Genomic DNA, 23,976 nt, shown 5'->3' with positions numbered 1-23,976 from the left:
CCAAGAGGAAAAGTCTGGACTTCCAGGTGACTCCTGTCTGGAGAGTCCAGCTTCTCCCCAGAAGCCGAGTTCCGTGGAAAGAGCGGGTTCTCCGGTGCAGCACAAGGAAAGCTAGGTGTGCACGGCCGAGGCATCTGGCTCCTTTCTGCCCTGGGACACGCCCTGAGGGGCTGCAAGGACCCTAACGGCTGTGTGACCTTAGGAGCAGGGCGCTGGGCCCCTTAGGAAGGTACAAGGGACAGGAGTGCGGGAGAAATTTCCAACCCTCGGCCCCCACGTTGGAAAAGACAAGTTCCTGGAGCCAAACTGAGACGGATTTGCTGACTTGGGGGCTCTCAGAACTGTAGGGGCCCCTCTGTGCTGACTAGCCCCTTGGTAAAGGGGTGGTCCCCAATTTCTAGAAACTCAGGCCTCTTTTCCCGCCTCAGACATGGGAGAACAAACTTGGGCAGAGAGCAGAGAGTTATTTTGGAAGCAGCAGAAGGACACGGTGAGGAGGGGAGCTCGGGGTTGGCTCTGCGCCCCCCAGAGCCCTGCCAGCGTGGGCCCCGGGAGCGCTGGCGGCGGCGGCAGGCGGGGGCTGCCCCCGGCTGCCCTGCGCCCAGAGCCTCGGGAGCCGAGGTCTCCTTTGGGTCCCATTTCCTGCCGCTACCTGCTTCCTCCTCAGAGCCAGCAAGGGGGGCTCGTACCCCGAGCTCTCCACGGCCTGGGAATCGGGGTCCCCTCTGAGTACCTGTGAGGTGTAGAGCCTGGGGCTGGGGCCGGGGAAGCAGCTCGCGCCGGGCTTTCCGTCTCCCCTCTCTGCTCCGGCGGGTGGTGGAAATGCCTTCCTGGTTGCACTTTCCCAGGAAGTCCGGAAGTTTCTTCGGGAAAGCACTAGATCTTGGGAAGGCCCATGTTTGGAGCCCCGCGGATGTACCTGGGCAGCTGCCATCACCCTGGTGGCGCTGCCTTAACCTGTCAGGGTAACAGGCGGCATTTACCGCCTCCATTTACGCGTGTAAACCCCTGAGGGACGCACCAGCTTCATCCCCGCGTTACAGGTGAGGAGACCAAGCCCCTTGCTCAGGAGCCCACGAAGGCAGCCAGCCGGTGCTTGCTGACGCTGGGATTTCAGCCGCTGCCGCCTCCTAACCACATGCACGCTGCCTCGTGGGGCAGATCAGGGATGCTGGAGCAGCCCCTTAGAGCCTGTTTCTTTCTTTTCTCAGGAAGAGTCAGTGGTGGCCCCTATCCCTCCTGCCCGGTGTGGCCTCCGGAGCTGGTGGACGCGGGGGTGTGTCTGGGGGACCAGCTGCGGGAAGGCCCTGGGGGTGGAGAGGAGAGGCCTAGCCTGAGCCCTGGTGGACGGGAGATTCACACGGGTCGGTCGCGGGCAGGGCAGGCCCTCTGCGGGGAGGAGGCACGAGCCTGGGAGAGGGAAGGGCAGCTGGCCTTCTGTCCATGGCCTCGTCCGTCCCTCCCGAGGCAGGACCTTCCAGAGCAGGGCTTTCTGCCTCTTTCTCCTCAGGGAACATTAAAAAAAGAAAAAGAAAAACGACAGCAATTCAAGGCGTTCGGCAGCTGGGGTAAATCGTCCAGCCTCTCCAGGCAGCATCCGGCCAGGCTGGGGGCCCCTGGCGCACGCACACCCGGAGGCCCTGCTGTGGTGGGAAAGCGTGGTGTACCCCTGTCCTTGGCCTCCATCTCCTTCGCTCCCGTGGATGGGGGGAGTTGCCCAGCCTAGTGCCGTCGCCCACCGGCCTCCTGGGGGCACTGGGGTGAGAAGCTGAGGCAGACCTGCAGTGCCCTGGTCCTCCCGCAACTCTGTGGCCGGGGCTTTGCTGGGAGCGAGACCAGAGAGTCAGATCTGGAACAAGCCCCCGGCCTCTCCCCTCCCCTTTGGCCTTTGGGGTGCTGGAGGAGGTGGGCGGCCCTGGGGGTGTCCAGACGGCGTGGCGGGCAGGGTGTCAGGGATTTGGACTTGGTCCCAGGCTCAGAGCCGAGGCATATGGCCTCCTGGAGGGACGGGGAGCGGAGGTGCAGAGGGGGTCCACCGTCCCCGTCTACACCCCAGCCCAGTGCATTGCTTTCTTAGGGGCCTATGGGCACCAGGAACGTCAAGGTTTATTCCAATGCCCTGAGCGATTTGCAAGTTTGGATCACCCCCTGCCCCCCAACCCGAGTTACCCTTGGCTCCTGGGAGCAGCAAAGACAGCCACCACCGAGGGCCTCTTACACTTCCTGTAGGAGGGACAGATGCCTCCCCAGGTGACCTGTGTGAGTCCAGATCTGCTTCACGCTCCTCGCACGCAGGGCAGTAGGCTCAGTGGGCAGGGACGTCCCGGGGGCTGAGCCCCAGGTGTCGTGAGCACCTGTGCGCATCCTGCCGACGTCTCTCACTTGGGCTGCAGCCCCCAGCCCCGGCCCATTGGCCACTGCTTAGAGGTAAAGCCCTTGCCCGCCCCCACCCCCGGCTGTGGTGGAAGCGAACCTTCACTTACTCGTTCATTCACGGTTGGGGACTCTTCACTTACTCGTTCATTCACGGTTGGGGACTGACCCTCCCCGTCTGCCCAGACTCCGACCTGAGGGCTTTCTCTGCCTCCAGCCTCGTGGGGCCGGACTGCTCCCCGCTCAGATGAGGCAGGGGCACTCGGGGGAGGTGAGACCAGGGCACACGTCGTACAGCCTGTGGGGGGGTGAGGCTGCGGCAGGCAGGTCCAGAGCAGGAGTGGTGGGGGGCGGGGACGGAGGGGCCAAGCCCATGCCTGGCTGCCGCCCCCGTGCAGGCCCTGGGGGAGTCACTGCAAGGCAGGCGGTCGTCTCCCCCCCCTCCCCCAAGGAAGCTTGTGTCAAGCAGGCCCTGCTTGGGGGACGGAGAGCTGACACTGGGGGTGTGTTCCCTTCCTGAGAACTACCAGGCTGCGTTGCTGCCCACGTCTGCTCAGGGGGTGCCCATCTGTTTGTCCGTCTGTCCACCTGCCTCATTGATTTAGGCTCTTGATGTCTCTCATATAGGGGGTGGGTCTCAGGGAGGGGCCGGGCCTCCCCCTTCAGACAGGCAGGACTTCACTCCTGGCGCGCTTCTCCTCAGGACATCACACCTCCCTTCACACACACACACACACACACACAGACAGACACACGCACACATACATACACACAGACTCACACATAGACTCACACACACGCACTCACACACAGACACACGCCCCCACCCGGCTTGGGTCTCCACCCGCAGGGGGCGCCCTGCACAGGGCATGAGTGGCGCTTACAGGACCTGCCCTCATCCTCCCCTGCCCCGGCTCAGGTCTGGGGCCACCGGGTGGGTGTTGGGGACCTAGAGGTGGATCGAGTGTCTGGGGCTGTGAGCCCCGAGGCAGGAGGGCCGTAAGCCAATCCCCCGCCTTTGTGGTGGACGCTGATCAGGAGGCTGGCAGGACCATTGTCAAGGACAAAAGCCGGAGGGAATGGGGACAGGCCGTCGGCCCTCAGGCTCCTTGGGGCAGACTCAGGAGCTGTTCTCCCAGCACAGTGACCACCCAGCGCCGGTGAGCTGGGGGCCTGGGCCGCCCCTCAGCCAGGCTGGCCCCCGGGTGGGCGGACGTGCGCCTTCCCCCCTTAGGAGCCACCCTGGGCTCGCGCTCTGCTGTCGCCACCGCCAAGGTCTGAATGGCTGTTGAACAAGCGCCTCATTCTTATTTTGCGCTGCTCTCGCCCTTGTTTGTGGAATGAGGGTCTCGACCTGCCTCCCATCCCAGGTGTTGGTAAATTAAGGGAGTCCCGTCCTCCGTGCTTGTGCCCTGGATCCTGACTGCTTCTGTCCCCAGGGTCACGATGAACCATGACCTCGGGCAGGACAGGCTGGAGGGTGGGGCGGGCGCCCCTTCTGAGGGACGCTGTGCGTGGAGGCAGCCCCTGTCCAGACACACCCGAGTGGGCATCACTGTGGGGGGTTCCTTGGCCTGCGAGCGGCGTCTGCCGACGGGAACCACGGGCTGCCGTGCTTGGGGGAGCCCCGCACACCCCCGCTTCTGTGAACCGGCCAGTTGTCGGGCTCCAGTGGGCAAGGCCTCCGCGCGAGCGGGGTGGGGTCGGGTGACGGTGAACGAGTTAATACGCGGAAGCGCTTGGAAGGGTGTCTGACACACGGTAGCCACTTGGCGTGGTCTTATTTATGCCACAGTTTATTAAGTGTGTACTTAGTAGCGCCCGGCTGTGCTGGGCACTGGTATTACACTGAGAATTCTCCACCACAAACGAGGGGGAGACAAGGACTCAGTAAGTGGCTGTGCGCGTCCCCCCACCCTGCCGCCACCCTGCAGACCCCTGCCAGCTCGGCCCCTCCCCTCCCGGGTCCCCCCCGCGGGGGCGGTTTTCTCTGGCGTGTGCACTCAGGGCTGCACGGTCGGGAAGAACGGGGGTGTCCACGGGGCCCTCCTCTGGTTTCGGCTGCAGTTTTGGGCGCCTCTCTGCTCAGTGGGATTGGAACCAGGACGCCCCGACCTCCAGTTCTTTCTTTGCCCCCAGCTTGCTGAGAGCTTGTGGACAAGTCCTCTGGTCTCTGGGCCTGTCTCCTGCTGGGTTGGTAGTTCTGCGTCCCAGGAGACTGTAGAAGCAGAGGGGACGGAGTGGGAGAGGGGTGCGAGTGAGGCCGAGGTGAGGGAGGGGCCCCGGTCCCCGGGAGGTGCGGCGTCCCCCAGCGAGACCTGAGATCCCGGGGCTGGGACGAGGCGGGGTTGAGTGCAGGCGACTTATCCCATCTAGTGCCTTGGATATCCTAAAGCCTTTCACTCAACGCGTGGTCCCCACCAGACCAGCAGCCTCCCTCCTCTGGGGACGCACCTGGAGTGCAAAGGCTCAGACCCCACCCCACACCTGCTGGGGTCACATCTGCATTTTAAAGTGTGCCAGGCACCAACCTCCAGCTTCTCCTTGGAATAAGTCAGACCGTCAGCTGGCCAGCCACTCCCTGCACCCCTGCCCCGCCCCGCCCGGGATTTTGCTTTTACCTAATTTGTACTTAGGTGGCGCCCCGTGACTATCACTGTGATTTACTGCAAGGATGTGGTTAAGAAATGGCTTCAGGCAAGAAGCCTGCAGCCTGGGAAGCGTGAGCTCGATTTAGGATACGAGGGGCCGCCTGAGACTTCCCTTTCTTCGGGAAAATTCCCGGCTCTGCCCTAGGACGCAGCCCCCCGGGTCTAACTCCTGTTCCTTCGTCTGTTTCCCACCCAGGCTGGTGGCCACAGCCAAGCAGGGCTGGTGTCACCCTTGCACGTGGTGCTCAAACACACTGCTGGGATGAGCGAAGCAGGGAGTGCACAAGTGAATGGTGGCAGCGGGAGGCGTGGTGGCCGAGAGCAGATGCGCTCCCCTGAGAGACAGGCTGCGTGGGAGGGCAGCCCTCACACCTGGGGCCGTGCTGGCCTGGCTCTACGGCAGGCCCGAGGTGGGGCATCCATCCAGACGGCTGCGGCGAGGACAGAGCCGAGACTTAAGCTGCCAGTTGGCCGGTTTGGGTTTCATGGCAGTGAGACGTCTGCTCCATGAACCCTGCCACTTAGAAGCTTTCGCCTTTCCTAGTCATTCTCTTTACCATTTCTTTAAAAAGAAAACCTCTTTTGAAGGTTTCCATCCAGTTTCCAACAAGCTAAGACAAAGAAAGGCATGCAGGCTTGCATGGAGAGAGTGCTCTAGGGACCCGAGGCTTTTGGTCCTAGAGTCTGCACTGTGTGTCTGCCTCTGAAGGTCCGAGTCTGTGTCTGGCGAGATTTCAGGCTGGTGGGTCAGAAGGTACAGCCCTGCACATGCTGGGTGGGGACAGGCACAGGGGAGGGGGCAGCAGTGGGGAGGGTGTGTCCTACTGGATCCTGGGATGACCCGGGGCGCTGGGATCGATGGCCAGGGACCTCTGGGGTGAGTCTGAGAACACCGTGCCCTGCTGTGCAGCACATCTCAGCAGGTGTTTATTGAGCACCTACTGTATGCCAGGGGATGCACAGATGAGTGAGGTGAAAAGCCACACGGAAACACACATCCAATTTCAGTCCCACAAGGTAAAGGCTGGGAAGTAGAACCAGGGAATCCAGAGGGAGCCCTTAGCGACACCAGGTTCACAGAGGACTTTCAGAATGAGTGCCCCCCCCCCCGGCCCCTAACTTTTTAAACTCATTTTTATTTAAGAAGAGAGTACACGTGGCAAGTGTGTCCTGGTAAATTTCCACAAGCTGAGTACACTTGCGCAACCAGCACCCAGGCCAAGAAACAGCATCGACCGCCTCTGTCAGTCTCCCCCAGTCACCACACGCCCTGGGGCAGCCCCAGCCCTGGCTTCAGCAGCCCCGGCACCTTTCGCCTGTGTTTAGACTTCACGGGGATGGAGCACTGCTGTGTCTGCCCCTCCCCCTCGCCATGTTTGAGATCCATCCATGCTACTCCCACTGCTGCGGGCCGTGCGGACAGGCCCTCCAGTTTGGGGCTTTACAGGTGGGGCTGCCGCGAGCAGATCTGGATGGGTGTCTGGTGAGCACGGACACCCAGGAGTGGAATCTTGGGGTCACAGTGGATCCTAGAGGCAGCTCAGGGTTGCGAATGCGTTTCCTGGGGCGGGGCGGGGGGAGGTGTGGGAGGGGCCTGTGGTCCGTGCTCCCTGCATCACTTCCAGTGGCTCCTGTAACAGAGCACCACAAACCAGGTGGTTTAAAACGGCAGGAATGACTCTCTTGTGGAATCCAGGTGTCCGCGGGGCCTCATCCACCACAGCCTCCTCTAGCTCCTGGGCTGCCAGCTCCCGGGCTCGTGGACGCCTCACTCCAACCGGCACCTCGTCACTGCCTGCTCTGCGTGCGTCTCTGTGTCTCTTCTAGGGGCACTTGTCACTGGATTCAGGGCCCACCCAGAAGCTCCTCCATTTTAAGATCTTTCAGTGAATTTCACTGCAAAGACCCTTTCCAAGTCAGGTCAGGCGCACAGGTCCCGGGGATGAGGACATCTCTCTGAGGGCCACTGTTCGGCCCACTGCGGCATCTCTCGCTGCGGCCCTAAGCAGCCCAGCCCAGGCCCACCCTTTGCAAAACTCTCCGTCAAGCTGCTTTCTCAGGCCTACCCTGTCCCTCCTGGCCCTGCCCCAGGAAGCCCTCCCTGACTGTCCTGGTCCTCAGGCAGATGGCATTCCTCCCACACTAACGTCCTGGGCTCTGTCCGGCTGTGCCTGTGGTCTGGAGGTGTCCTCAGACTGGCCTCCTGAGGGCAGGGTGTGCCGCCTCCCCTGTGTGTGCACGGGGACACACACCTCCCGTGCTCGGCTCAGCTCTGCACATGGGTGCTAGGAGCAGGACCTAAGCTGAGGCACCTTTCAGCAGTGTCCGGCCCAGGGCACCACGCCCAGTGGCGGCCCATCCCTGAGACCCTTCTCCCCTCAGACACCCCCCAAAGGGACCGGGCTATGTCCTGGTCCCAGGGCCTCTGTGGGAGTCCTGGTTACGCCCACAGCACAGGGAGGAGGGAGCCCAGGGGACCGGGAGGCACCCAGCCCTTTGCCTCTCCTTGGAGGAGGCCAGGAGACAGGAATGCCTTTGGCTGGGGACCCTGGCCAGAGATCAGAAGATCAAAGACGAGAAGATCGGGGCTGAGGTAGGTGGCACACTTCGGAGGCTGCGGAGAGAAGCAGCAGCTGGTGTCTCCTAAGGGCAGGGCTGACCCAGAATGCCCTTCCTGCCCCCTCTCTGATGGAACCTCGCAGAGCTGCTTCTCCAGATGAAGGTCCTGGGGTGGATGCTGGTGAGGGCGGGATGCTGCATGCCCGGTGGGCAGGGCTGACCCCTGCATAGCAATTCCCTGAAGAGGGGCTACTGAATAACATGTGTAGGTGCAGAAGCCAAGGCACAGAGCTGGTATCAAGCATCTGGGAAGCGGTCGGGCCAAGGTCAGACGCGGCAGTCTGGCCCCAGAGCCCACAGACTACTTCACCCGGGGAGAAGGTCAGTGCAACCGCAGCACGAGGGGGCAGGGCTGGACCTCAGGCAGGACTTCTCCCTGGGCGGGGATGCCAGTGGAGAAGTGCTTGTGCACGAACCAGACGGGTGGGGCTGGGGAAGAGGGCAGGTGGTCGGGGTGCCCGACACAGGGGAGGACGAAGGTGGTGGGCAGGTGACCAGCAGCGCAGAACGTGGCAGGAAACGCCCCGGGACCGGGCATCGGGGCCTCAGGGGCCGATGGGAGGGACAGGTGAGGCTCCCGCAGGCAGGCGGGACCTCCCTGGGCGGAGAGAGCAGGGTGCGCCCGACCAGGTGAACCTGGAGGAGGGGGCGGGCTCCGGAAAGTCCCACCGGTCCTGGCAACGGTGGGGGGGGGAGCGGGACACAGAGAACCTCCTCTCTCCCCCTAATCCCCTCCTTTGTTCCCAAGCTGCCACCCGGCTGCCACGCCTTTCAGCCTCGGGCGGGCTGGGACCCAGCTGGGCTCAACAGAACCAGCCCCGCAGGGTTGGCTCTGCCACTTGCTGTGACTAGATGGGCAGTAACTTGATATTCCCAAGTCTCCCTTTCTTCACTTAAAAGGGAATAAAGAAGGCTTCACTCCCGGCCTGATAAAAGGATTAGACTAAATGAGGCCAAGGATGAGCTAGAGCCGACAGAAGGCACCCAAGCGGAGGGGGCCGGACCCGGCACGGTGGCCTCGCAGGGGCCTTGCTCTCCTGAGCCGCGTCTGTACAACGCGTCCGTCCCAGCAAAGGTGGCTCTTAGATGCTCTGAACGTCCAGCGTCCACTCTTTCCTGCTAGATTCAAGCTGAGAGTCGAGAGCACCATCTGACCGTGATGGGCGAGGCTGGGCGAGGGTGGCGGCTGGGCGAGGGCAGCTGCCCGGATGAGAAGGGGGCAAGGGGTCCTGAGGTGAGAGGAAGGCTTCCAGCTGGGTGGGGGGCGCCTCTGAATAGAGGGCCCCGCTCCCGTTTTCCCCCCAGGCACACCCGCCTCTTTATCTGGTGAAATAAAGGCCGCAGGACAGAGCTTCCGCCAAACAAACAGGGCCAGGGCTGGCTGCGGGCAGCTCCACACACAAAGCGCACTCCCTCCCGCCCCAGGGCTGCCGCGGTCCTCTGGCCGTGGCCCCTGCTCCCTGCTCCTGGGCGCCCTGGGGAGCTCGGATCCCCTGGGACGTCCCCGCCCTCCTCTCTGAGGGGCTCCAGGCCCACGGGGAGGACAGAACTCCTGCCCTCGCACCTCCACACCCCGAGGCAGAGGAGCAGAGGTCAGGGCAGGGCTGGAAGGACGCCGGTGAGTGGAGGGCACTGAGCTTGCGGGACCGAGTCCCGGAGCAGTTGCTTTGGACCCTCGGCTCCAGGTTGATCCCAGCCAGGGCCGCCGTGTGGGGACCAGCCCCGCCGGGAGATGACAGTCTCTGCGGAGCCCGCAGAGGACAGAGGTCAGTGGGCCCAGCCCTTGTCACCGCCCACTTTTGTCACTGTCCCACCTGACTGGGCTCGGAGGGCAGGGACCCCGCATTATTGGACCCGGCGGCTCAGCACCTGGCACAGTGCCTGTGTTCAGTAGGTGCCTAATAAATGCTGGTTGAATGACACACGGCTGGGCGGTGGCGTGAGAGGCTGGAGGGTGGAGGCATGTGAGCTGGGCCACGGTGAGCAGCAGCCCTGGCGGCGGGTTGGTCACCGCGTGCCGGATGCTGGCAAAGTGCTTTTACCGGGGAGGAGCCGCGGCAGAGGGACGCGAAGTCACTTGCCCCGTGTCACACAGCTGGCAGGCGGCAGAGCCGGGAAGGAAAGGGTCCAGGCCAACTGCAGGGCCGTTCCGGGGGCCGCTGATAGGACACCAAAGACACGCCCGAGGACACGCACTTCGTAGCCACGTGGCCAGCGCAGCCGAGGAACCGAATTTTTACTCTGATTTACTTTCAGTGACTTGAAATGTGAACAGTCGGTGCGGGCAGTGAAGGTCTGGACTGTCTCCAGAGGAGAGGGGCGGAGCCAGCCGTGCGGCTCCCAGAGCCTCTGGCCCGTTGTGCTCGTGGGCTGCACACAGCAGCCCTGACTGGGCCCAGGACCACCCTCCGGCCTCTCCGTGTGGGGGGCTCGGCTGGGCAGGCAGCAGGGACCCACGCAGGGGAAGCAGACACACAGGCAGCCTGTCCCATCTTCGCTCTGCGGTGTCTCGCCTGCTCTGGGCTTGGTGGAGGGCCGGCCCGCGCAGCGTGGCTCGGAGGGTCCGAGCTTAGGACCGACCACCGGGGCAGGGGAAACACCTCTGATCAGGGCGGGGGCTCTGGGACCACCCCAGCTTGGCCACTTTGCCTGGCAGAGCAGCGAAGTCCCCTTAGGCTGAGGCGGCCGGCTCCCCAACAAAGGGGTTCCCTTGCAGGGTTGAGGGTCGGGGCAGGCCCGGGACCCTCTGCGCCTCCGAGGCTGCCCTCCCTCCCCCCACCCGGGCACCCACACCCTCGACCTGGTGTTCCAGCTGGCACTTTCCCTTTCCCAAGAAGCAGAAGGTGGAAGCAAGGGTTTGGCCTGAAGTTGGTGCCAAACCTCCGTCTCCCGAGTGCAGCATCCTTGAGTGGGAGGCGTCTCTCCTGGCCTTGGTCTCCTTTCACCGCCGTCAGCTTGAGGAGACAAATCCATAGATGAGGTATCACGACACCGTGAGCCACATTCCCTGTCTCCTGTGGTCTTACAGCCCAGGGCTAAAATGCCCTACCTTTCCCCTGTCACGGGACGTTTAGGAATGTCGCCTTCCCTTGCTCTGTGCCCCCCGCCTGCCTGAATGGCCGGGGCACCTGACGGCGCTCTGGGTTTCCCGTCTCTCCCTGGTTCCCTCTGACCTGCACAAGCCTGGTCTTGGCTTAGAAACCACGGGGACCCCAGTGACCCCCGAGTCAGGTGCCAGCCCTCCCCGTCGGCGTCTGTCTTCCCATCCCCCACGCCGCCTGCCGCCTCCTCAAGCCCTCCGGCCCACCCCCGCACAGGGTGGAGATGTCCTTACAAACAGGGGAGCCGACACACGGCAGCACCAAGCAGTAGCCCTTCAATTGAAAACTACAGTGTTGTTCTCACACGGGTTTGTGCAAGGCCTGTGAGCCTGAGGCTGCGCTGGTGTGTGTGTGACGGTGGATGCTTTTGCCCTGGCTGGAGCCACTCCTTTGTTGGGAAGTTTGTGACAATTGCAGAAATCTGAGAGAACTCTGTGTCGACCAGTTAGGAGCCTCCAAGGAGACAGCCAGTACCAGTCCCCCTGATGAGGAGTCAGCTGACGGAGGAAGACGCGCTGTCCAGGCGCTGGTTTCAGGAGACACAGTTCTAGCCCCCATTCCATCAGCTGGCGTGGGGCCTCGGGGCTGGGTCCCGCTCTGTGACTGTCTCCCCTCTTGACTGAAGGAGCACAGAAGCCATTCAGGGGAGTCTGGAAGTGCAGGGGTTCTGGGTGGCAGATGCTCCCAGCGCTGCGGAGCGGGCAGGGGTGCAGAAGCCCCAAGGTGCTCGGCCAGCCCCGTGTGCACGGCGAGCCCCCCGTCTTCGGCGCCTTCCGTTCCAGACCCGCCTGTGTCCCACATACCCCTCTTTCTGCCCCCAAGGCCATCTCTCTCTACCCTCGCCCTTCTGAGTCTGGACGGACAGTTTAGAACCCAACGGGGAGAGCGGTGGCGGGAGCAGTTGGTGACCAGGGAGCAGGGTACAAATGCGGGGTTCGTCACTCTGTGATAAACCCTCCCCAGGAACACTGCGAACTTGGGCCTGGGGCTGGCCCCACGCCGTCCGTGTCCCCCCAGCCCGGCACTCGGAGCCCACAGCCGCCCGTCAGAAAGGAAACCAGCAGTCTGGGGGGCTGGAAGGGAGGGTGACGTGGGTCTGACTGGACCAGGCCCCTGACCCCAGATCCGAGCCCTCTCTCCTGTCACCTGCCTCTTAGTGACACAGGAGGTCAGCCAGTGTCGTCTAGTGCCAGGGCTGCCAGCCACGGGCACAGAGGCCGGGCAAGGCTGTGGTCACTCACTCGGTATGTAGTGCAGCCCCTGTGTGCCAGGTACCCCCAGGCCTGGAGGCTGCCGAGGGCACTGAGATAAGTCCTTGCCTGGAGGGAGCTCCTGGCCACATGGGGCGTTGTGTCCTGATCATAATTCAGTTGGTGAGGGCATTAGTAAGAAGGCATGCTGAGCGAACCCCGAGTTTATTTTACTAACTCGTACAGTTTAATGACTCATGTAATTCTCACTCCAACCCCTGTGAGGCAAGTACCTCGTGATCCCTATTTCACAGATGCGAAGACAGAGGCTGGGAGGTGTCACGCGTCAGGGCCAGGCCCACGGGCTCATCAGTGCTGTGCGGGGTGGTGATGGGGGCAGGGCAGCACCAGGCACACAGCAGGAGCCCAGCTAAAGCCCCGCGGGAGCTTGAGCAAAACCGCGTAGGACGCAGGACGATGCTCAGCTCTGCCGGGCGGGGGCGCGGGGGGGGGGCGCGGGGCGGGGCTGGGAGGGCCTCACAGAGGCGGCCTTGGGGCACAGCCACGCCTGGGGACAGGGGCTCATCTCCCGGTCACTCTGGCCGCTCTTTACTTAGCTGCAGAGATGGGCCCTGCTTCCTGGTGTCTCTTCCAACCGGTGGGGACAGTCCTCCCAGGCCCACCCAGCAGGACCCAGGGGCTTTGCCTTCTGCTGTTTCTCCCGTTTATAGGAAAAATGCAAACAGAACAAATCCCCCAGGGCCCTTGAGTGTCAGCCAGATGGCCCTGGGGGCGGGTCTCCAGGTTTGGGTCCTGCTGCTCTCTGCCCCTCAGTTCCCCAGCATCTTCCTGGTCTCCACGGCGACGCCGCCTCTCCTGGCTTCCTTGGTGGTCCACTTGCTACACAGGGTCGAGCTCTGAGAACGCTTCCTGTGCTCGGGATGCCAGCCTCGCTCATCGATCCTCTCTGTCTCCCTGCCCATGGCTGCGTCCGGCCCAGCACACAGAGCCCCTCTGCGTGCCCCAAGGGCTGCTGGGAAGAGGCCTCGGGGTGGGGCTGCAACCCAGCCTCTCGCCCCTGCAGTTGAGTTGAGAGATGCAGCGGGCAGTGCCCACCATGAAACATGGTGCCTCGCGTCCTGAAGTGTTCAGACTTAAAGCAAGCGCGCCCTTCCGAGTGGGCCTCTCTGTGTAACTGTGTAGGTCAGGCACCCACAAAGCCCGTCCCGGAGAGCACTTGTGTGCCTGTGCTTGCGTGCGCGCGTCCGTGTGCCTGTGCTTGCGTGCGCGCGTCCGTGTGCCTGTGCTTGCGTGCGCGTCCCTGTGCGTGCGTGCGCGCGCGTGCGTGCGTGTGCGTGCGTCGGCAGCGCTCACAGGGCGGCAGCGGTGGGGCAGCGTTTGAGGCCAGGCCTCGGTGTCCAGCTCACCCACAAGCTGGGCCCCACACAGCCCCCCGAGCAGCCCGCGCCCTCCCGGCCAGGGACGGAGCCTCGCTCGCCCAAGGTCACAGCCGAAAAGAGTTCCACCTGCGGGCGCGAGCCGGGTGAGTTTCTCCCAGAGAGATTCTATCTTGATAACATGTGGATACTTGGAGAATGCTTGTGATTTTCATGAATACAACCCAAACTTGCACGTGTACAAACACACACACGTGCCCTCCCGCGACACGCATGCATGTCCGGTGCCTCACTAGACAGGAGCTGCAGGGCCTCACGAGTCCTGACAGCCGCAGTGCTTAGACGTTCGCACGGCCCGCGCCCCTCTCCCTGCCTTGGTCCGGGCGAGGACGGCTGGGCGCCCGGGGTGACCTCTCCCAGGACCGCCACCTTCACCGGACTCCCGGGTCAGAGCTCCCGAGGGCAGGTTCCTCCTGAGGCCCGCGTGCCGGCCCCCTGGTCCCCAAGGCCGGCGGCCGGGCCTGGAGCCGCCGCTGCGTCTCCCTCCGCGGCTCCGCGTCTTCCTCTGCCCCCCTTTCGTTGGTGCCAGCCCCAGCCTTTTCCTGCAGTGCCGACGGACCCCCCTCCTGCCCCTCACGGAGCCCTGCAGCTGGGCTGGGCGCTGTCCCGGGCGGGATGCGGGCGGGCGGGGTGCAGGCCCCCTCCTCCCCAAGGAGAACAATGAGGCTGCTCGTCGGGGGGGGGCGGGGGGGCATGGAGCCACATCAGAGGCTCTGAGGTGCAGCCCCCGGGGCGACGGCTGAGTGACGGGGTCTGAGTCACATGCCCGCGAGCGCCTGTGGAGACACGTCCAGAGATGCTCGGGGTACGTGTTCAGAGGTACCTGCTTTTGTGGATCCTCACGCCTTCCTGCCGGGCCGATCGTGCCCGGGCCCGGGGCCGGGCAGGAGGGTCTGCGGCCTGAGCTCCCGTGGCCTCACCGTCCCCTCCCGCCACCGTGCAGCGTGCTTGCGGCTCTGCGGCCGCCAGCCGAGCAGCCACAGCTCGCCCGGCCCTCCTTCTGGACGGGCAGGCCGGGAATGGCCCGGCCCGGGACGGCCCCTCGGTCCTCATGTGGAGCCGGACGGGAGCCTGCCGGTTCCTCGGCTCTACCTGCCCCCGCTGGCTTCCTTCCTCAGAGCATGTAGCGTCCAGAGGCCAGGCTTCACTGGAGGTAAAACACCGGAGCCTAAACAGCCTTTTCATAGGTTGGAGCTGGGCCCCGAACCCCTGACCCCCACCCTATCTCCAGCACACACGTCCCACGCGTTTCTTGTGGAAAATGGAGACCCTGGGGTTTGCAGGCAACGTGCACCCCTGGGGAGGAGGGAGCTGCAGGAAGCCCCGCGGGTGGTGCCCGGCCACACGGTGGGCCGGTCTGGGTCCACCCTGTGCCCTCAGGCTGGGGGGAGTTGGCAGAGGTGAGAAGCAGCTGTTGGAGTCTGAGACAGGAGGGATCCCAAGTGTATGAGACACACACGTGCAGCCCGAGCGTCACTGCTCCCCGGCGCAGAATGGGAGGAAAACGCTGGGCAGGGCAGGACCAGCAGGCTAAGGTCACGCCTTCTGCCTGCTCCAGGCCTGCTGGGCTGGGACGCTTGCCCACAGGTCACCGAGGGACAGGACTGGTGTGTGTGCACTGTTAGGCAGTCTGTAAGCCCTGGCTCATTTAATCCGTACGAGGACCCTAGGAGTTTGGTGGTGTTCAGCCATTTTTATGGATGAAGAAACCAAGGGTCATAGTGATTAAGAAAGAGCCCGAGGTCTGGCAGGTAAACCAAGGAGAGAGTTGGCCTCAGCGCTCTTTTCCTCTTTGCTTTCTTTCTTTCCTTTTTTTTTTCCCCCTTGAAAATAGATTTAATCTTACTCAAATTAGAAATGTTCAGCATTTTCCTCTTTGCTTTCTTGAGTGTAGAGTGGAGGTAACATTGGAATCCACCTTGGGGTTGTTGTGAGAATTAACTGGGATTAGAGTAAGTCCCCTCCACACGAACGAGTTCAGTTCCGAGAGCGCGTCTGTAAATCCTATTTGTCTGTAAGTCCAACAAAGTTAGTCTAGGTACCCGACTTACACACTGGCTATAGAGTACTGTACTGTAGTAGGTTTATAACACTTTACACACAAACAATACATAAAAACCAAACACACAAAATAAAGAAGACATTTTTAATCTTACAGTATAGTACCTTGAAAAGGACAATGTTACAGTACAACAGCTGGCAACCAGGGGCTGGCATCGAGTGAACAGGCAGGAAGAGTTACTGACTGGAGGAGGGAGAGGAGGTGGGAGATGGTAGAGCTGAAGGATCATTATCAATAGGAGATGGAGGGCAAGCTGCAACTTCACTCATCCCTGACGTTGGTGGCACAGGTTCTGGCTCCTTGCTGGATTCAATTCTTTCCACCCTCTTGAAAAAACGATCCAGTGATATCTGGGTAATAGCTCTTTTTTTCCCATCACAGATGACACGGTAGCACTGGATTGCATTCTGAACGGCTGCTGCCACCTTTGGGTACCATTCTAGGTTCGGGTCCTGTGCCTCATAAACTAACAGTGCCTCCTCAAATAAAGAAAACCCCCTGCCATTTCCTGCGTCCTGAATCTCTCCAGTTCCTCAGTTACTTCTTCTTCCTCCTGCCCCTCTTCATCCTTTCTCTGGGCCTCCAATTCCATCACGTCTTCATTAGTAAGCTCCTCGTGTTGCACAGCAAGGAGTTCAGTGAAGTCGTCCTCTTGCAGATCTAGCTCCAGCTTCTCGCTGAGGGTCACTACGTTGCTGAAGACCTCTTCGGACTTCTGATCTACCTTCTCAAATCCACAAAAATCATGAACAAACTGTGGGCAAGGGTTCTTCCAAACCCCATTCATGGTGACCGCCATACCCTCACACCATGCAAAGTCAATGTTTTTATGGTCTTGTAGATGTGATAGTCCTTCCAAAGTTGTCCCTAGGTTGTTCCTGATTTGTCAGTTACCTTTACTGCCTGACAGAAAGTGTGACGTAAATAATATTTCTTGCAAGTCGCTCTAACTCCCTGGTCCATAGGTTGGATGAGCGATGTAGTATTCGGTGGCAGATGCACTACTTTGACGTTGGGATGAAAGTCATCCATGGATGGGGGGTGGCCCAGAGCATTGTCGAGCAGCAAAAGAATGTTTTGCTGGAACGTCCTTCTCCAAGCAATATTTCTCTACATCTGGGATAAAGTGGTGGCAAAACCAGTCCTGGAACGTGGCCTGTGTCATCCAGGATTTGGGGTTATGCTTCCACACAACAGGAAGAGAGCCCTTGGCTATGTGTTTAAGGGCTCTCGGTTCTCTGAATGATAAACTAAGGCTTCAGCTTCAGTTCACCGGAAGCGTTGCCACCAAACAACAGTTAGCCTATCCTTTGCTGCTTTACAGCCCGGCATCAACTTTTCCTCCTTACTGATGTAACTTCGGTCCGGCATCCTCTTCCAGTACAGTTGTGTCTCATCCACATTAAAATCCTGGCTGGTAAATGCACACCATCATCAATAATTTCTCAAAGTGTTTCATGCAGTTCCCGGACAGCCACCCTATCTGCCCTTGCTGCCTCTTCACTTACTTCTACGTTGTGAAGGTTAGCTCTAGCCTTGAACCGATGAAACCAGCCGTGGCTGGCATTAAAAGGTTTGCCCTCTGATTCTTTGCCATGTTTCTTCTTCAGGTCTTCATGAAGGCTTTTAGCTTTCTCTTGAATCAGCATTAAGCTGAGCAGGACTCAGCGCTGACGTTGATCCTGCATCCGCACGCTGAGAAGTTTCTCCATCTCCTCCATCACTTTTCCATGCTTCTTCAGTATTTTGTCAACATCGTCGGCACAGCAGACTTCACACGTTCCATGATCTTGTCCTTGTTCTTTAGATTCGTGACGATAGAATGAGTCATGTTATGAGAATGAGCGATGTCTAACATCTTTTTGCCTCGCTCCACTCCCTCAGTTACTTTCACTTTTGTTTCCATCATCATCGCTTGCCGCTTCTTAGCCGTACCAGCTACATCACCGCTGCTTTTATGCTCGCTTTCAGACATCCTGGGCTTGAAATAAAGGTACTGTACTACTGTACTCTATACAGTACTGCAAAGTACACAAAAACACAACCACTTGTAGAGGACGCACGCACGTGACAATGTACGCCAGACGCGTGAACTAACTTATGTGACTGGACATGCGAACGCACGTTCACATCTTTGAAGGTTCGTATGTAGTGGACTTACTGGCTTTGGATAAAGGTTAGCCTGTGCCTGACACAAAGTGGGCCTCCAGTAAACGCCGGCTGTTACACAGTCACAGTATTGTGATTCCTTTGTGTGCAGGGTATCTTGGAGGGCAGTGACACAGAAACCACCCTCAGCGTCTCTCAGATAATGTGGGAAGGCGAGACTGGGCTAAGGTGGGACTCCTCAGGAATCAGGCATCCTCAGGGATGTACCAGGGGCCAGGCCCTCTGGTTGGAGAAAAGTAGAAGGAGCCTGGTGGGGTTCTGGGAGAGACAACAGGAGAGAGACTGCAGGCCTCGGAGGGCTGTGGAATCCCGCGGGCTCAGGGACTGAGTACAAGGCAACCCCTGGTGAGTCTGGGGCTGATTCCAGGAGCCCGCGGGATGGCGGTGGTCTCGGGTAGAACGTCCATGAGGGATCCTGCGTGCTGATTGGCCCTGTCCTGCTCTGACATCCTCTGAAGTTTTCTCTGGCCTGTCCCCGACGGGGTCGGCTTCCTCTGTGGCCCTCATCACAGCCCGTCCCGTGGAGGGAGGGGGGAGGAGGGAGGCACAGGGGGAGCCACGGGGAGCACGGCCCGGGGAGGACGCAGCTCACAGCCTGCCCGCTGCCTTCTCTCCCACAGAGACCTGAGCATGAACAACCTCACGGAGCTCCGGCCTGGCCTCTTCCTCAACCTGCGCTTCCTGGAGGAGTTGTGAGTAGATGGGGGGAGGGGGGGTGGGGGGCTGGAGGCGGGCACTGTGACCTCTGACACAGGGAACCGGGGGTCCCCAGGGGGACGGGTGGAGCCAGTGGAAATGGCCTTGGAGAGCTGTTCTGAGCGGGGTCAGCCCCACCTGCCCAGGTGTGGGCCCGAGGGGGGCGGTGGGGACAGAGGAGCTCGCACACCCAGCCTCTCCCCACCTGAAGCCGACCGGCTTTCTGTCAACGCTGCTTCTCTCGCTGGGGTCGTCCTTGACCTGCCCTTGCCCCCTGTGTCTGGCCGCCGGCCGCTCCCCAGGTCCTGGTGGTTCTTCCTCTGAAGGTCCCCCGTACCTATCCCTGCTGCTGCTGCTGCCCTGATGTCCCCTCCCCTGGGCCGGCCGCAGCCCCTAAGGACAGATGACCTACCTTCTCTCTGACACACTCTGCCCACCTCAGGGTGCCTCTTACCAGCTCCACGGCCTTCTCTGGCTCCCCACGATCCAAAGGAGCTGCTTCGAGGACCCTCCCTCACCTGGCCCAAGCCCCCCTGGCCAGCTTTGCTCCAGGGAGGCCTGTCCCACTGCCCATCCCTGGAGCCCTCCTGCATCTGAGCAGGTTGCCCCTCCAGCCCGGCAGGCCCACCGTCTCTCTCTCCATTCCGTCAGGGCCAACACAAGGCCCACTTCCTTCAGGAAGTCCTCCCTGGTTGATCCCTCCCCACGGCCTGGAGCCCTGCAGGCTGGCCTCACGTGAGAGAGTCATCTCCTTGGCCAGAGTGCCCGCTGTCCCCTGCAGGCAGCCAGGACACCTGCTCCCAGCCCTGCCCCCTCCTCACCCGACCCCCAGCCTGCTGGTTCTTGTCTGGGCGTCACCACTGATCCTGGGGCTCTACCGGCTTTGCTTAAACTCTCAGACTGGGGGCTCCTGGCCCTGATCCACTCCTGCACAGCCCTCCTCACCCTGGCTCTAGGCACGGCCCCCCAAGGGTGCACTCGGTCTGCCCGGAGCAGACGAGAGGGCGCCTGGTGTGGGCACCTGGGCTCGCCACGTCAGAGAGTGGGCAGGGTGGGTGGGGACGCCTTCCAAGGAGGAATTTGAAGGCTGTTCTCAAAGGAAGGGACAGAGTGAGAGGCAGCAGAGGGGCCGTCAAGGTGGCGGGGCCCAGCTTGGTGGGAATGAAAAGCAGGGCAAAGGCCTAGGAGCCGGGCTGGCGATACGGGCACAGCCTGAGCCCTGTGGGCTGCCGGTCCTCCATGCCCCACTCCCTGAGGGGCTGGGCCTGTTTTAGAGGCAAGACGCCCACCTAGGGTACCCAAGCTAGTTACCCCAAAGGTCACGATGCCTTTCCATGTGTTTTTTTTTTAAACAACACATGTCAAATAACAAGACTCAGTGTGTGTGTGTGTGTGTCTGTGTGTGTGTGTGTGTGTGTGTATTGGCCGTACCATGCTGCATGAGGGATCTTAGTTCCCCGACCAGGGATCGAACCTGCGGCCCCTGCAGTGGAAGCACAGAGTACTAATCACCTGACTGCCAGGCAAGTCCCCTAGTAGAGATATATTTTTTAAAAATAGCTTCTGAGCTGTGTCAGCACGATTTCCGCATCGGTAGTTGGCAGGCCTCTCAGTGAGAACTGATGCGCCCGGTGATGCCTGAGAGCCTCTGCTCCGCCCTCAGCAGACTCTGCTCCGCCAGGCTGAGCACTGAGGACGCCCGTCAGCGTCAGCGTATTCCTTCCTGTTCCCTCCTTTCAGAGTTGAGGGTCACGCATGACAGACGTGGAAGCGCTTAATTAGACCGCAGGGTTAGACTAATTGCAACACCCTGTTCCCTGCCCCCTGGACTAGTGGGGTTGTCTGTGTAGTTGAGGGCACAGGGAGATCCAGACACACCCGTCTGATCTAACTCCACTGGTGACGGGAGACAACGCAGGGGGATGGTGGGTAAGCAGGTCAGCGCTGTGGATGGACGTGGTGGACGTGGGCCTAGTGGTAATCGGGTCCAGGGAGACACCAGGCACCCTCTGTGACCCGAGCCTCGGTTTCCTCCTCTGAAGGCTGGGGGCCCTAGTGGGCCCCCTGCAGGGTCATGGTGCCGTTGGCAGTGCAGTTACACCAGCAGCCTCCCTCCCACGTCCCAGGATGCTGACCCAGGGCCACTACCCTGCCTGGCTCCCTGCCAGCATCACCCACCGGCCCTTCTCTCTGACTTGCAGGCGTCTCTCTGGAAACCGCCTCTCGCACATCCCGGGACAGGCGTTCTCTGGTCTCCACAGCCTGAAAATCCTGTAAGTCTAAGTCCCGCTTTACATGGAGGTGCAGCCTGGAGAACTCTGGGCAGATGGCAGTTTTCTAATCTGTGTCTTGGTTTGCCACTGGCCTGCTCATTTCCTTATCTTCACTTTTCATTTTAATGATTTCCATGTCTTTGCTTTCGCCCTGTCTGTAACAAACTCTGTGATTTGTAAACAAACATATAACAGCACCTGATGCTTAGGCCACGTGTAGGGAAGTGACCTCCTCTCCTTTCTGTAACGTGAATAGTGCCCGTTAGCACAGGTCTTTGAGGGTCAAGGTCAGATTCAGACCCACATGCCCCCCAGAACTCTCAGGCTGGGCGGTTAGGACAGTTTCTGGAGAGGAGGAATCTCCGCTGTTTTCCTCTGGACCTCCTTCCTCTCGAGCCCCAGCCTTGGTCTCTGGCTACAGCACTGAGTCCCATTCTCTCTGCAAACATGTCCCGTCCTCCAGTTCCTAGGCGTCTCTGTCCCTGAAGCAAAAGGAAAGTGAGAATTGAAAAGGACCTTGTGTTATTCTCTTCCATTGAGCCCACAGCCCATTGGACAAAAGGGGACGCTACGGCACCCTCTCCCCAACCCCAGTCCACAGCTCACCTTGTCCCAACTGCGACTGTCCTCCCCGGGCCCCACTCCTGCTCTTGTGATGAGTGTGGGTGAAAGGAGGTGGGAGAAGGGGATGCGGGGGGTCTGAGGGTGGATCAGAGAGGCTCCTCGGGAGGGCTCGTCACCACAGGGACTGGCTTGGGAAGAAGAGGAGGAGCCTGGGGGCTGATCCTGGAGCATCTGAAATTCCCCTAAAATGGTGAGCCACTCCCACGCTCTCCTGCCCCCTCAGCCCCAACTTGACTGGCAGGTCCTCTTTGTACAGTTGAGCGGGTTGTTCACTGCACAAGACCATCGCCTGAGGGGTGAGAAGGGGCTGAAATCTAGCCCTGCGCCAGCCTTGGGGCTACTTCCATCTAGAAAGGAATATCTTTCTAATTTGCTCCAAGTTGTCAATGGGCTGGCGGTGGCCCTGCCCACTTGGCCTGGGAGCTTCAGGCTTCCAGCCTGTCAGCAGCCCCCAGACCACCTCCAAGCGTTCTCCTTTCTCCACGTTGTCTGACTCTGGCACTGCTGGCCTCTGGCTCCAGGGCTCTGGCCTCTCGTGCTGCCCTACTCTCTCTCTGCCCTTGGGCGCTCTGCCTCTGTCCCCTGTCCCCCCTCCTTCCGCTCTGCTGCGGACCCTGCTCTCCCATCCTGCCGGCCCTCAGTCCTTCCTGCCTCCTCTCTCGGTCTGTCTGTCCCACTCCCACCAGCATCGCTTCCCCGAGGGTGGGGAGGCCCCCGGAGCCAGACGTGGCCCAGGCGGCCTGCGTGGTGGCATGTCCGTGCCCCGCGGCAGGCCCAGACCTGCAGCCGGATTGATGAGCGGGGGATCTGTCTGCTGGGCCCTCAGAAGATGTGAGACTTGCGTCCCGTTCCTAAGCCCCCAGCTTAGGGTCGAGCCTCTTTCTTCTTTGCCTGCGTCAGGCAATTAATCAAAGCCTCCCGGAAGCCGCAGCCCCGCCCCCTGGACACCGTGCGGCCTAGCGGGTTGGGCCAGGCGGCAGGAGAGGCTGCGGCTGGAGAGGAGGGCAGCCAGGCAGTCCATTCCCATCGCCACTGACCCCCAACTGCCCCCCCGAGGACACCCCAGTTCCCCAAAGCCTTCGTGTCCGCTTCTCTGCTTCAGGGATGGATGGGTGGTCTCGGGGGATGGTGCCCGCCTACTCAGCGTCTTCATAGCAGGGATTCCACTTGCATCTGGGCAAGAAGTACCTCCTGGCGTCCGCCACGGTTTCTCCTTCTGCAGTGCCTTCCCTACTTGTTTTCAGACCTGCGAGAAAAATAGAGCAGTAAAGCCCGCCGTCAGCACGATAACCTCTTTTTGTGCTGGGAGGCGGTCACTTTAGCTGCTCCAGGGGCCCCTATCTGAACTTCCATCTTCTTCTGGTGGGTGAGGCCCGGCTGTCCCTGCAGGGCACTCTGCCTCCCCCTTGCCCTTCCGGAGGCGAAGGACCAAAAGAGGGGGTTCCCTCTCTGATCCTCTCTGAGCGGCTGTGGCAGAACCCCTCCCCTGTCCCTCCCGCCCAGCCCCACACCTGACCTGGAAGTCTTACTCCTAGGGTCCCTGCCTTCCTGCGCTGGTTCTCCAAGCCTCTGGCCAGGCTTGGGTCAAGAGGGTCAGCCCCTGCCCCATGCCTTTTCCCGCGACCGTAGGTGGGGATCCCTGTCCTGCAGAGTCCTGAGACTGAGAGCCCAGACACACTGCCCCCACTCGCCCCCCCCACCAGAGCTGTCCTCAGGGAAGCCACAGTTCTTTCTGACCCAGGTGTGTAGAGAGATGCCTGGACCTCTGAGGGCACCTGCCCTGTGCCCGTCGGGGCAGGTGAGGGGCAGATGTGGCCAGAGCTCCTGCATGGGGTAATGCCTAGAGGGAGGGTGGACGGCATGCCTGGCACACAGTAGGTCTCCCTGGAGGTCCCTCCCAGTTCCAGAGCAGCCTATCGTGCAATAGGTGCTGTTCCTGGGGCTGTACGTGGCCCAGGAGGGCCCGACGGGTGTGCGGGTCAGGGTGGGGCAACTTCCTTCTTTCCTGCCCCCGGCTCTTCCCTGACCCCCCGGGGGGCCCGCCCCACGTGCCCCCCCTCCTCTCCAGAGGCCAGCAGGGAAGGACGTTCCAGTGGCAGCGGCCACCCAGGTCCTCCCTTAGGGCCAGGCGAGCCGGACCCTTGCCCAGGGCCCTGAGGCTTCAGGGACTCCCCGAGGCCCTGGAGTGGCCTCCTCACAATTTTCTGAGCACAGCTCTGGTGGCCAGGGTTGGCTGGGGTCAGCAGTGCCACCTGGAGGCCCCAGACCCCAGTTTCTCCCCTTCTCGCTCTCTGACTCACTGCCCCGCGGGTCCAGGAGGGCAGCCTCCCTAGCGGATCGTGCCCCCGGCTGGCATGTCCCTGCTTTTGTGGGGTCATGTGTGATGGCATCACCAGATGGTGCTGACACTCCGATCTCAACAACACTCAAGTTGTCTCTATAGACACACACACCACAAGGACAGACTTGCCTGGGCCCTGCGCATCCTCCCCTTCCCCGAAGAAAACCCGGCCTCTCGGCTGCAGATGGAGAAACTGAGGCCTGCGGAGGAAATCGTGCATTTGCCCACGTCCTTCCAGAGCAGACAGCCAGAGGATCCCGCGTTCCGCTCCCCGTCCTTTTCCCCAAAGTCCCTCTGGGGCACTCTCCCAGCCCCGTGCACAGCGCCCTGGACCTCCAGCCAGGGAGGGGTGGGACAGGACTCTGGGCTCTGAGGCTGGGCTCCAGCGTGGCGGGCAGGCAGGCGGGAGGGTGGGAGTCC

At 61.3% G+C, this 23,976-nt stretch overlaps 1 protein-coding gene across 1 annotated transcript in view; it reads left to right on the top strand.

Annotated features, from left to right (window-relative positions):
• LGR6 (leucine rich repeat containing G protein-coupled receptor 6) overlaps nucleotides 1-23,976 on the top strand; it is a 95,305-nt gene that overhangs the window by 5,959 nt on the left and 65,370 nt on the right. Inside the window, exons 2-3 of the mRNA XM_060126131.1 lie at nucleotides 18,243-18,314; nucleotides 20,520-20,591. Of these exons, the coding sequence (XP_059982114.1) occupies nucleotides 18,243-18,314; nucleotides 20,520-20,591 (144 nt within the window). The remainder of the gene's footprint in view (nucleotides 1-18,242; nucleotides 18,315-20,519; nucleotides 20,592-23,976) is intronic.

Source organism: Lagenorhynchus albirostris, chromosome 2, assembly GCF_949774975.1.
Source record: "Lagenorhynchus albirostris chromosome 2, mLagAlb1.1, whole genome shotgun sequence".
Classification (NCBI taxonomy): domain Eukaryota; kingdom Metazoa; phylum Chordata; class Mammalia; order Artiodactyla; family Delphinidae; genus Lagenorhynchus; species Lagenorhynchus albirostris.
Note: the sequence above shows the minus strand (reverse complement) of the source record. Positions and strands in the feature narration are given on the sequence as shown.